Source organism: Bemisia tabaci, chromosome 8 (genome assembly GCF_918797505.1).
Source record: "Bemisia tabaci chromosome 8, PGI_BMITA_v3".
NCBI lineage: Eukaryota > Metazoa > Arthropoda > Insecta > Hemiptera > Aleyrodidae > Bemisia > Bemisia tabaci.
In genome coordinates, this window is record NC_092800.1 from 3,647,271 (window position 1) to 3,660,384 (window position 13,114).

General features: G+C 36.3%; 1 protein-coding gene and 1 long non-coding RNA gene across 4 annotated transcripts in view; both read right to left on the reverse strand.

Moving 5' to 3' along the window:
* LOC140225307 (uncharacterized) overlaps nt 1–13,114 on the reverse strand; it is a 197,936-nt gene that overhangs the window by 44,820 nt on the left and 140,002 nt on the right. The window lies entirely within an intron of this gene.
* sbb (scribbler) overlaps nt 9,268–13,114 on the reverse strand; it is a 411,047-nt gene continuing 407,200 nt past the window's right edge. For all 3 annotated transcript variants that reach the window (XM_019052799.2, XM_072303748.1, XM_019052798.2), the window contains one exon: nt 9,268–12,286. In XM_019052799.2, the coding sequence (XP_018908344.2) occupies nt 12,216–12,286 (71 nt within the window). In that variant the 3' untranslated portion in view covers nt 9,268–12,215. The remainder of the gene's footprint in view (nt 12,287–13,114) is intronic.

A 13,114-nucleotide genomic window follows, 5' to 3' on the forward strand; every position in this document is an offset into this window, starting at 1 on the left:
AGGCGCTCTGAGCAACTATTCCACCTCGGAAGTATTGCACGGTATCAGACGAAATTGAAGGCGCACTAACGTAGGAAAATTGACTAGTAGCGTTTATCGTACGATCTGCGACTCCTGTTTGCTCGATTTTTTTAAAACTCGGTGCCAGGTGGCATTTTTTGACGGAAAACCTGATACAACATAGACTAGGCATGTTCCGATTATCGATTCATAATAATTAATCGAGTGCATAATAGTCGATTACAGTAATCGATTTACAGTTATCCGATTAATCGTCTAATCGATCGTTAGTTTACGATTAATCAGCAATTTGAGATTATGTTAAAAAAACGTGTCCTAGCTCCAAAAAATCTAACATTCAAAAGATTTTAGTGGTCAAACCAGCCATTTTCAGCACTTTTCGAAAACAGCGATTAACTATCGATTATCGATTAATCTATTATTTCGCTGTCGATTGATGTCTCTCTCCCTCTCTTGTTTTTACAGCTTTTGTCCCAATTTTTGTGTCGTTGTTTAATCTCTTGACCGATTAGCTACATAGTTCGATTACCGATTATCGATCATTCGATTATTTAAATAATTGAGCATGCCAACGATAGATATAGTGGACAAAGGGAAAATGAAGCAATCCTGTTGGTGGAAGCGCGCAGGTGGTTGCGATGGACAAAAAAGACAAGTAACGAACGGAAACTTACGTGGGACCTTATAGTTAGTCCATCATTTTCCACCTTAGTCTATAGCAGTCATCCGTTTCAACCAATGGGATCGCTTCATTTTCCTTATGTCTCGTTATCTATCGCTTTGTCTACCAATTTAAATAATCAGGCTGTAGGTAGAGCTATCCAATTACCTTACGGTTCAGGTTTGAAAGCCGCCTATTCCAAGTTTTTGGTAATAGGTAAAGACAAACTTAAGAGGGCTGATTATTGAAATTGATAAACAAAGAAGACAACGGGAAAATGAGGCGTTTATATGAGTGGAAGCGGGTGGTTACAATGGACAAATAAAGTGAGTAATAGACTAATCAACGGCAATTCACGAGGGATCGTATAGTCAGTTCATCCTTTTCTCCCTTGGTCTACAACAATCACCCATTTCAACCAATGGGATCGCTCTTTTTTCCCTATGTCTTCTTTGTCTATCGTTTAGTCTATCGATTTCAATAATCAGCCCGCTGATCTGCGAAGTTACTAATTTATATTACCAATGCAACTTGTTCAGGTAGCTTTGTTACTCGCGTAGATTCGCGCATGCCCACCTATGCGTGTGGTAGAATTAGTGTCATAATGTACATCTCTGGAGACTTAAACGCCGGGAGTAAGAAAGTAAGCGACGATTTCAAAATTGCGATGATTACATCAGACTAAAATTGATGACTTTAAGCAAAAAATTTGTGGCGATCTTTGGAAATTGTTAAGAATTTACAGCTCATAGTGACGTATCATTAAAATACTTCATGGAGAATGAAATATTTTTACTGTTTGACAGTCATTCAAAAGTTCAATTGTTTTCCGAGATTTTTGATGACGATTCCTTTTTAAGACAGATACCTACCAATTTTTGATAATTTTGAAGGTGCCAAGATAGCACTCCAAGCCACTTCTGCCATCTTGGAGTTTTAAAATTCAAAACTTTGACTGAAAATTCGACCTCTACGTGAAAAACATCCACTGCCACCAAGTCTCACAAAAATAAACAGGCTCCGAACAGGCCGAACAGGCTCCGAGATAGCATTTTAGGCCGCATCCAGTATAATGGATTTTTAAATTATGAAAATTTGAGTTGGAATTCAAGGTTTCCGTCAAAAAATGCCACCCTGTACCGAGTTTCAAGAAACGTCCTGGAGTGTATTGACGGCGGCAATCGTGATCTTCTGCCATCAAGTCGAGGCGAAACTCTTGAAGGCGCTCTGAGCAACTATATCACCTCGGAAGTATTGCACAGTATCAGACGAAATTGAAGGCGCACTAACGTAGGCAACTTGACTGGTAGCGTTTATCGTACGATATGCGACTCCTGATCGATCACTTTTTTTGAAACTCAATACCACGTGGCATTTGTTGACGGAAAACCTGACTTTCAACTCAAATTTTCATTATTCAAAAATTCAAGATGGTGGATGTGATCTAAAATGCTATCTCGGCACCTATTTGGCTCATTTTTGTGAGACTTGGTGGTAATGGATACTTTTCGCGTAGAAGTTGAATTTTCATTCAAAATTTTATAGTTTAAAAATCCAAGATGGCGTATGTGGTCTAGAATACTAACTTTGTGCCTTCGAAATTATCCGACTTTGCACTAGAGGTATCTATCCTTTTTAAGTTCAGTTTCAAATCGATGTACTCTTAACTTATACCTCGATATCGGCTCGCTCTTCAACCGTTATGAAATGAATCTGTTTGTTTTGTTTGTTTGTTTTTTTAAATATTTCATGTATTTCTTTTTTTATTCCACATCCAACAGGAGTCGCATATCGTAAGATCTGTAGGACTCTACGGATGCCAGTGAATTTACATACGTTAGTGCGCCTTCAATTCCGTCTGATACTGTGCAATACTTCCGAGGTGGTATAGTTGCTCAGAGCGCCTTCAAGAGTATCGCCTCGACTTGATGGCGAAAGATAACGATTGCCACTGATATTACACTCTGACGCTTGCGCAGTTAGACATTTTCTCATCACCAAAAGTGAGATAAAAAAACGCCCATACCTCAATTTGCGACGTTGCAACTTTTCCACTGTCAATTTTGAACGAGTAAAAGAACATGAACACTTTAAAATCTGCCGTGATTTTTCCGAGATGTGGCAAAACACATTATTTGAATGTGCTGCTAGCGAGCTGATAATAACAGTAATTGTCATTTAGTACGTTTCGGTGTCTTATAACCTCTTCAGGCCCATTTACGTGCAGGTTTATAACATTTCGGGTCTGTTTTTGTTTGTTCGAGGGTTCCTATACCCCGACTTCTTTTTCCCCTGTTTAATTAAAGCATAGACTTTTAGTCCAGGCGCCTGGTAGCTAAAAATGAGGCTACCTGGAATTTCGGGTACACAGCGATTTTTTTGGCTTACTTTATGTTTTTTGGGTCGCTGAATCCGAATCTGAAGTTTCCTACCGCGTAACTGGTGAGCATTTTCCGCCATTTTGAAAATGGCCTAAAAAGGCCTTTTTTTGCGGTTTTTTTGATATAGCGGCTACGCATGAGAGAAAGCCCCGAATTTAGTTTATGTTTTGAATAGCTGACATAATATGGAAGAAATGGTGTATACATATGCTACATTTGCTTAAAAGTTGAGGAAGATACAGCATAGTGAACATCGCGCCCATTCAAGTTTTCGCGGCGCACCCGTCAACGCGCTATCCGGCTCGCCGCGGTCAGCCAAGTTCCGAAGCGTTCCAAAGTTCCGAGATCCGATGTTCTTCAATTTTTGAGCGATCCTAGCATATTTATATACCATTTTCTTCCAAATTTTGTCAGCTATTCAAAGCATTAACTATATCCGGGACTTTTTCTCATGCGTAGCCGCTATATAAAAAAAACCGCAAAAAAAGGCCTTTTTAGGCCATTTTTACAAAATGGCGGAAAATGCTCACCAGATACACGGTAGGAAACTTCAGATTTGGATTCAGCGACCCAAAATATATAAGGTAAGCCAAAAAAATCGCTGTGTACCCAAAATTCCAGGTAGACTTACCAGGCGCCTGGACTATTATAAGCTTCCATCGCCTTGCTAAGGCGCAGGGATACAACTATTTGAACTCCCCGGAACGCGTGAGGTATCACGCCTCAATTGAAGGCGTTTTCGAATCTTATTTTTTTATATGACGAGTCTTCCAAATTGTTTTGCATTATATTGTAGATTTGAGTTCCTTTTATTATTCAGTTGGATTACTCCTGCTCCTTAATTTTTAATTATTCTGCAAACACTATCCATTTGCGAAATAAATAAAAAATACTAGTTGGCAAGGCTTTTTACTCCTTAAATGATTTTTTTAAATAATATTTAACTGTAATTTACTATACCTTTTATTTTATTTTGTAAAATTTTGTAATATTCTTAATGCTTCCCTGTGTTCTTACGTACCTATTTTATATTAATGTGTAATATTTAGGGGGGGGGTTGACAAGTATTATAGCCTCAACGTGTGGCATTTATGTACATGAATTATAAATAAAATAAAATAAATAAATAAATAAATAAATAAAATAAATAAATACAACCCCGGCTTTAGCGCCCTTAAACTCCAGCCTTAACGGTCGAAGCTGCAGTAGCGGCACAGGAAAACCGAAAAACAACGCGGGGACGCTACTATAATATTAAACTTCCAACGCCTTGCTAAGGCGCAGGGATACAACTATTTGAACACTCCGGAACGTGTGAGGTATCACGCTTCAATTGAAGGCGTTTGCGAATCTTCTGTATTTACATGACGAGATTTTCCAAATTGTTTTGCATTATACTGTAGATTCGGGTTCCGTTTATTTTTTAGTTAAATTATTCCTGCTTCTTAATTTTTAATTATTCTGCAAAAATTATCTGATTGCGAAATACAATCCTGGATTTAGCGTCCTTAAACTACGGCCTTAACGGTCAAAACTGCAGTAGCGGCACACAGGGGCGGACTGGTATTCGAAAAGTTAGGCGGGGACCTAAATGTAAGGGCCCCTCCTGTCGTTCGGGGGCCCCTTTAAGAAGGTCCGGGGGCTCTCCCCCGATAAATTTTGAAAATTTCACTCTTTTTCAACACGTAGGCATTATTGGAGTTGGACTCTACAGTACTTGAACTTCAAAATAACCCTTCTTAGGATTCATCGGGGGTCCCTTCATCACGAATGCTTTTGGCGACCTTCCATGTCTCTTAGAGACAAATTTTCAAGGAATTCGGGGCCTTTAAAAGATTGAAAAGGATAAGAAAATCACAACATTACGGGAAAAAACGATGACTCGAAAAAAATTCGCCGCGGGGGCCCCTTCGGGACCTCCGCTGCAAATTGTTAGGGGGCGATCGCCTTCCCGCCCCCATGGCCAGTCCCTGAAATTGAGTTGAAGAAAAATTTGATATTGTCTAGATATACATACTTGCTCCCGTCAAAAATATTTAGAAGACAAAAAGTGATTTGAGGGGCTTGGAGGACAAAAGCGAATAAGTAGTGCAGTTTTTGCCATTTCGAGAAATACGTGTTTGAAGTTTCGAAAATACGTGGATCCTTATGGCGGAAAGAAAGTTCAAACTGACCTTTTGATGCTTAAAAATTGGTATTTGGGGCCGATTTTTCACAGGATACTTACGCATTATGGCTAGTTTTACCTTTGATCATTAATATCTCAATTTTTTCAAAAACCGCACTTCTGCGCCTTGTCCTCCAAGCCACTCATTTGAAGTTTGTGCTACGTTGGGCCTTAAAAAGAGAGCAATTCAAACCCATTTCCAGCTTCATATCAATTCGTTTCCATCAGCTGGACCTACACTGCTCATAGTTGTTGTGTGCATTGTTCATTAGATGATTTGTTTTCTTCCAGAGGTACTTTTATGCCGAAGAGCTGAGGGGATAAAATTTCTGAATGATTTCCAAAAAGAGACATGGATTAAATTATAATATTCTACATTCGGTGATCCGCCAGCTGAAGGAATTTTTCAATAAAAGGGTATTTTGATATGATCATAATTGACTAATATTTAATAGTTATGATTAGGTAATTGAATAAGAGGTTGTTCCATCTGCCATTGAAACTGGGCCCAGAATGAAATCTCCTCATCTTTTCATGTATCAAAGGGCATGGTCAGGGACACCCAAAAATGGTTGAATTTTTTCCAAATTCCCCCTGGGGAGGGGGGCGGGGGGTTATATGAAAAACGGTTTTTTGGCTATAACTTTTGAACGGTTTGAGATATCGATTTGAACTTTTTTTTAAATGAAAGGTCGTTTAAAGAGCTTTCTTTTGGTATATTATGTTTAATAGTTAGGTCAATTTTTGACCAATTTATGGCCTGTCAAAAATTTTCCATGAGTCCAAAAATCAGATTTCTGTAGTTTAGAGCAGCGACGATCGCATGCAGATGAACAAAAAACTGTTCAACTTATAGCCCTCTCTCTGACGGTTAAAATGAGCCCAAGATCATCTTGGGGAAACGATTTGTCTCCGAGTTATGCTTCTTCAAAGTTGGCGCGGCGGGGTCCGCTTCCGCGGGGCAGCGCTCCGGAGTACGATAGTTCACTCCCACCCCCCTCCCGTCATGCCACGCGACGCAAACCGAGGAAGACTACCTTTAATGATCATTTGAACAGATAAATGCACACAATATACGCTATTATGTTGTACAAGTATTATTAAAATTATATTGAAAACGCTCTATAAAATGAGAAGCAATATACCTGGATCCGACACTGTGGTGTTAATTTGCCGCAAAGAATATATATTTTTTTTTAAATTGGTCCATCTTTCAAGTATAACGCAGGCTTTAAAATTTAGTAAAATTGCGTCGCCCATTGTTGCAATATGACGACGCACCGGCGACGAACGGCGTACAACGTTATCTTGCATATTCACAAGTGCACATATCTGTATCTCCAAGTCAACGGCCAGTCCTGATTTCGTCTGAAAGATGAAATACTGATAAGGAGCAATTTTACTAAATTTTAAAGCCTGCGTTATACTTGAAAGATGGACCAATTTAAAAAAATATATATATTCTTTGCGGCAAATTAACACCACAGTGTCGGATCCAGGTATATTGCTTCTCATTTTATAGAGCGTTTTCAATATAATTTTAATAATACTTGTACAACATAATAGCGTATATTGTGTGCATTTATCTGTTCAAATGATCATTAAAGGTAGTCTTCCTCGGTTTGCGTCGCGTGGCATGACGGGAGGGGGGTGGGAGTGAACTATCGTACTCCGGAGCGCTGCCCCGCGGAAGCGGACCCCGCCGCGCCAACTTTGAAGAAGCATAACTCGGAGACAAATCGTTTCCCCAAGATGATCTTGGGCTCATTTTAACCGTCAGAGAGAGGGCTATAAGTTGAACAGTTTTTTGTTCATCTGCATGCGATCGTCGCTGCTCTAAACTACAGAAATCTGATTTTTGGACTCATGGAAAATTTTTGACAGGCCATAAATTGGTCAAAAATTGACCTAACTATTAAACATAATATACCAAAAGAAAGCTCTTTAAACGACCTTTCATTTAAAAAAAAGTTCAAATCGATATCTCAAACCGTTCAAAAGTTATAGCCAAAAAACCGTTTTTCATATAACCCCCCGCTCCCCCTCCCCAGGGGGAATTTGGAAAAAATTCAACCATTTTTGGGTGTCCCTGACCATGCCCTTTGATACATGAAAAGATGAGGAGATTTCATTCTGGGCCCAGTTTCAATGGTAGATGGAACAACCTCTTTTGATTGGAGTTCGGTTAAGTTTTAAAAGTTCTATAGTGAGGATTTTTAAGATTCTTTAAAGGTGTAAAAAAATTGTTAGGGTAGCAATCCAGTAATTTCTTGGTGGAATTTCAAAGTCCTCATGTAACTGAAACCTTAGAATTTAGAAAGCTCTCCAACACAGACAAGATGATATTGTTACCTCCTGGCCGAAGTATCACAAGCGCCATGTATGCTTATATGCTGTGTTGCCGAACATCTCAATACTGTGTTAATTTTTTCTTTAAGACTTAGGTACATACTTTCATGAAAACTTGAGAGACTAATCTTCATGAGTAAAGAAATATTAGGCATGTAAAATTTTTAAGTGACTCTTTGCATTAGTTATTCCGTCAAAAATTGGACAATAAGTTTAGCAACATTACCTCTAAGCACTGATGGCACTTGAGGTCCTTAAGCCTAAGAATGAGGATATTTCCGTTTGATACATATTTTTGAAAGTATTTTGCCTTCTACCTCTACAAAACTAATTGTTAGTATCTGCAGTCAAAAGTCAGAGGAATAATGACTATGTGTCACCCCTTAAAATTGCCTTACGACCCATTTGCTCTGAAAAGTACTTCACGTTTCTTTAAGTTTTGCAATTCATGTCCCGCATTTGTAGATCATAACGACCAAATTTAAGTTCAAATCCTATCCCTACTGAGCGCATGACGAATGCGAATAACTCAATTTCTCGAGAAAATTTGGTTGCATTTCTGTAGCTTCCAATCTTAAAAATGTAATTAAAAACATTGACAACTCTATAAATATGAATTCTCCAGAGCAATGTAAACCACTTTACGCTCTTAAAGAAGAAAACGTGATGATCACATTTTTCAAAACAGAGTTATCACTCATGCATACAAGTTTTAAATTTGTGGATGCTATTTTTTTCCTTTCTCCTATATCAGCAATAATTTCCCGTTAATTCAACATATTGGGTTTAAAGGAAGGCACCATTTTGGGTCCATGTGTTTTTCATTTGAAAATCTGAGCTCACATATTAGCTGAGTTTGCTGACCACGGAGTTACTGATGTGCTGAAATGAGAATAAAACATTCCCCCTAATGGCCATTGAAAGATTTGATTCTGGCTTTCTTTATCAAGTTGTATATTTACTGCACATACCTGTAGTTTTTCATACACCCTATATTACAATAGAACTTAATCTTTAAAAATGTGAAGCGGTAAGAAACTATATTTATGTGAATAGCCATTAAAGATAATTTTCCTGCGACAAATTCTTTGATTGACTTGTAAAAGAATTAAATACCTAATCCATTTTTCTCAAGGGGTACTTATTTTGCTAGTCCTGTAAGGATTCTAAATTTTAAAAAAAAGGAAAAAAAAAGAGCGCGAGCAATCCTCAAAGGATTTTGAACTGCTGAAACTTGTGTAAGCGCAGTTTGTTGATTTTCATTTTTTCAACAAATGATTTTCAGTTGGACGAACTTAAATCAAATGAACTATCCACATTGTGACATAGACCTTGAGACCCTTTAAAATGCGTACATGACAGGGTCTATATCATAATGCTGATGTGGTGTGGAAGAGCCCTGTGTGAACCTGTAGACGTTCCAAAATTTATTTTGATAAACTCAGGATTTTGGGAAAAAATTGTGCTTACTTTTTTACCAATTTTTCAGAGAATCTTCCTCACAATTTAATCTGAAGTACCTGAGAAGCAGAATGGAGATACTTTCTTTTGATTTGAAAACTTGAATTATAAATTAAGAGAGTGATGGACAAAAATAGAATAAAAAACGTCATGATCATTGACCATGGAATCAGATCGAGGGAAAATGAGTGCAATTGCACGTGACGTTCAGATTAAATAAAAACTAATTTTGTGAAAAATGATATTATACAAAGCTTTATTTTATAACCACTGAAACAAAGAGTATTGCAAATAAATGAAACCGTCTTATAATTTATTGTTTAGAATGTTCATTGAAAAAATATTATAAACCATTCTTTTGAATTCTTTTTTCAGCCTATTCGGAAATCGAGAGAATTATTAGTCAAACTGATAGATAATACAAACATCAATTGGAGCGGGGCGGGTAACTTAGTATAACCTACAGCCAATGGAAAATGAATGAACTAAGAAACCGAAAAATTCAAGGCAAAGCTAATTTAACGAGAAAAAAATAGGGATAAAAATTGAGAAACCAAGAGTCAGAGATGTTAATTTTGAGACAGTGTTTGTCAAAAGGAAACAGCAGTTGTTGTTACTGTTTTGAAAATGAACTTTAGATTTTTCATAAATTCTACTTTAAATGCAACGAGATGGGGAAAAATTAAAAACAAATAAAAAATATAAAAGAAAGCAAGAAAATCATAAAAGTAATGATTAGAAATCATTCAAAAAGAGGAGTCGCTGTTACTTCTGACAGATGAGTTTTTAGAAAAATAATCCGAAGAAGAATTATGTTTATTAATCATTGTGAATGAGGAGAGTATAAGATACTCAAAAGGGTTAAGCTCCGGAAGAATTGGGTGATTGATGAGATCTAGTATAAAAACTACATGAATTTGATACAATATCTGTACAAAAAATAATGTCTACTATTAATAAAAAGTTCATGTTTATATTATCCGTTTTGTTTCAAATTTCTATCTGCTTCATTTGTTCTATAATATACAAACAAAAGCTTAGTATAAAAAATACTACAGTACACATAAATAGATGTATGTTGCATTTAAGTTTGCAAGAGCACATAAAGTATTTACATCATTACACTGAGGGGAGGAGGGAAAGATAAAAATAAACAATTACATTCAAGAAAATTTACATTATAATTTTAAGGAATGAAGATAAATGTACAATTCATCACTTGATAAGACTAATTTCATTTTTGTTTTCTCTCTCGCTGGCCTCTTTATTGTCGCTTTTCAAAACATTTTGATTTTTGCTCTTCATCGTCAGCGATTCTCTCCTATTCTCTGTGGGCAAATCTTTCATTCCCTGCTTTGCATGGCATTTGATGGAAAAAGCTCTAAATCTTTCGGCTAGTTAAAAATTCTCACACTATGATTTCTATGTAGACCAGCTTTTATTTTTTCTAAGATTCTAAAATTTTGCCCTATTATAACTCAAAAGAACAAAATGCTTCATTATCAAATCATAAGTGCCTCACATTCAATGCAGACACTTCTTGTGAGATAATTTTTTCTCCTGATGAATACAACTGACAAGCTACTAAGGAGTGTGACATAGCTTTGAGCTGAAACTACTTTAAGGCTTGTTTTCACTTTTGATACAGCATATTTGGGTGGAGCGATGGTCTTTAAGATGTAACTACAGAGAGAAAATTTCAATATTGAAGATAACTCTAAAATTTAATTTCCAGGACATAGACAGGAACTCAAGATTAAATAAAAAAGGAGGTGAAAAAGAGTTACTCTCTAAAGAAGAAAGAGCTGCCATTTATGAGAAAAGAATACTTTCAGGAACAGGGCATCTACATTGCAAGCAATTTTTGAACGACTGTAAGCATTTCTGAAATTAAAGCTATTTGTAAAAGCATACCTATTCGGCCAATTAGAGTGAGAAAATACGGAGAGGGGAACACGAAAATTCAAGAGGGTTTCACGTACAAAATCTTTATTGAACACAACTTTTTCAAAATTATCCAAAATTACAATGTCTACTAATATAATACATGATTTAAGTAAACCTAGGTGAGTTACAAGTTATTTACACTACATGTTTCGATTCAATTATCACTGCGACATGAAGCTCAATCAATATCGTTAAGAAAATAGCAGAAGCTTCCAGTTTTATCTTTGCTCCTTTTCTGGATTAGGTTGCACACCAAAGAAACTAACTTTCTTTTTTCTCTCCTCTCATCAAGTTTTAAAATATTCAACTATGCAGAAATACTTTCCACAATAAGGCTATACTTCCTATGCTTTTGAGATGGAGCGGTAGTTAAAAATTCAGAAATTGACCCGATGAAGTTTATGATAGTTGTTGAAAGGTCCTTAAAAAAGACAACATTTTTTATGGGACTGAGAGAGCTTCCTAATTTTGGAATCATAACACCATAATCAAAGGATTTTCCTCTTTGATTATTTAAGCTACTTCGGGTATGTGTATTTACATCAATTTAAATAGATACACTATGTTAAATAAAAACATCAATAGTTCATAGTTGTGAGGGCGGATAGATTTGGAGCTAACCTATCATTGGCAACAAAAACCAGTGTATTTGCATCAGGGTAAAAATCTGATTGTAAATTCTAAGATTTAACATTGTTTTCATGGTGGCTACTGCTCAAAGGGAAAACATGCACAATAAATGTATACACTTATTTATCTTTTTCTTTAAAAAAAGGAAGAAAGGGGTATCAGTCGATAAAATCCTACCCAAGCGTAGGATACATATAATACCAGTGATCATCCAAGTGTTGAGAGGAAAAAAATGTGTTCATTCATGGTACGAAACAACGTACAATAGAGATCTCTTTTGAAGAGTTTGTTAGATCCGTTTTTCTCACATATAATGCTAATTTCAGGCAAAAAAAGAACTGAGCGAAATCTGCTTCACAGAGGTAGAAGACCCGTATGACTAGTTTTACACTGAAGGAGCGTGAAAGACCAGGATAAAAAGTCTGATATATTTTAGGCACAATCTAAATAAGTTCTTCGATAAAAAAAAGAGAAGCAGAAAATTACGGATCCTCAATTGTAAAAGTTTAAGTCAAGTTTGATTAAAATTAAGATTGCAAAATTAAACAGCCATGAGTCAGTCCAGAGAGACGGTCAACATTTCCTGTTTCATATCACTTCACTTAGCAGGGTAATTGTTTCCTACTGTGGAGGCCACTGCAGCCGCTTGCTGACTTGCGAGCACCGCAGCTGCAAGCAAACAAAGAACTCATTACAAATTTGGCAAAATTTCGTGTTTTATTGTGTAAAACAGAAAATCAGCGGTTTGAGATTCATCATGTTACAGATATAAACTTCTCCAAAAACCAAGAAATGATGAATCTGAGTTCGGGAGGATTGGAGGTCATACATACTGCCAAATTGCCAGAAAATAAACAAATTATTGACATTCATCGACCTTCTTGTACCAACACTGCTAAAAAACCCTTGGTAGCCTATAGTTTTACTTGACCCTCTAAAAATTCTAACTAACTTTAAAATACCCAATCTGCTAAACCTTTTTATCATTTAGATTATACAAAATTCCTTTTTCTTGATATCCTGGTACATGACAGTTTCAATTTGAAGGCACTTTTTTATCATTCAAAACTCAAAAGGTATGCTTGTCATGTGATTGTGAAAAGAGTTTTTTAAATGGAACTGGATATTGTTTAAATATTTTTCTGTTGTTTTTTTTAAAAGGGGAGAAAAATTTGAGGTCCCAATAAGTGTTCTCAAAATTGACAATCGCTCTATGAGGGCAAAAAAATTGAAGTCATCTGGAATCTGACCCTAGACGATTGATGGCTTCAAAATTTGCATTTCTAGGATAGATGTTAGAAGTGAAAGCGGTAACTGAATTTTGGATCCAACTAGCAAAATGCTGATAATATTTTGAGTGAGAACTTTGCCTTCAATTCATGCAAAAAAAAAAAAAAAAAATAAAGAAAGAAAAGAAACCCTTACACAAAATTAAACTACATGGTTAGTGCATCTATTATCAAGCAAGAATCCATTTCAGTTTGCTCCTTATAGGTT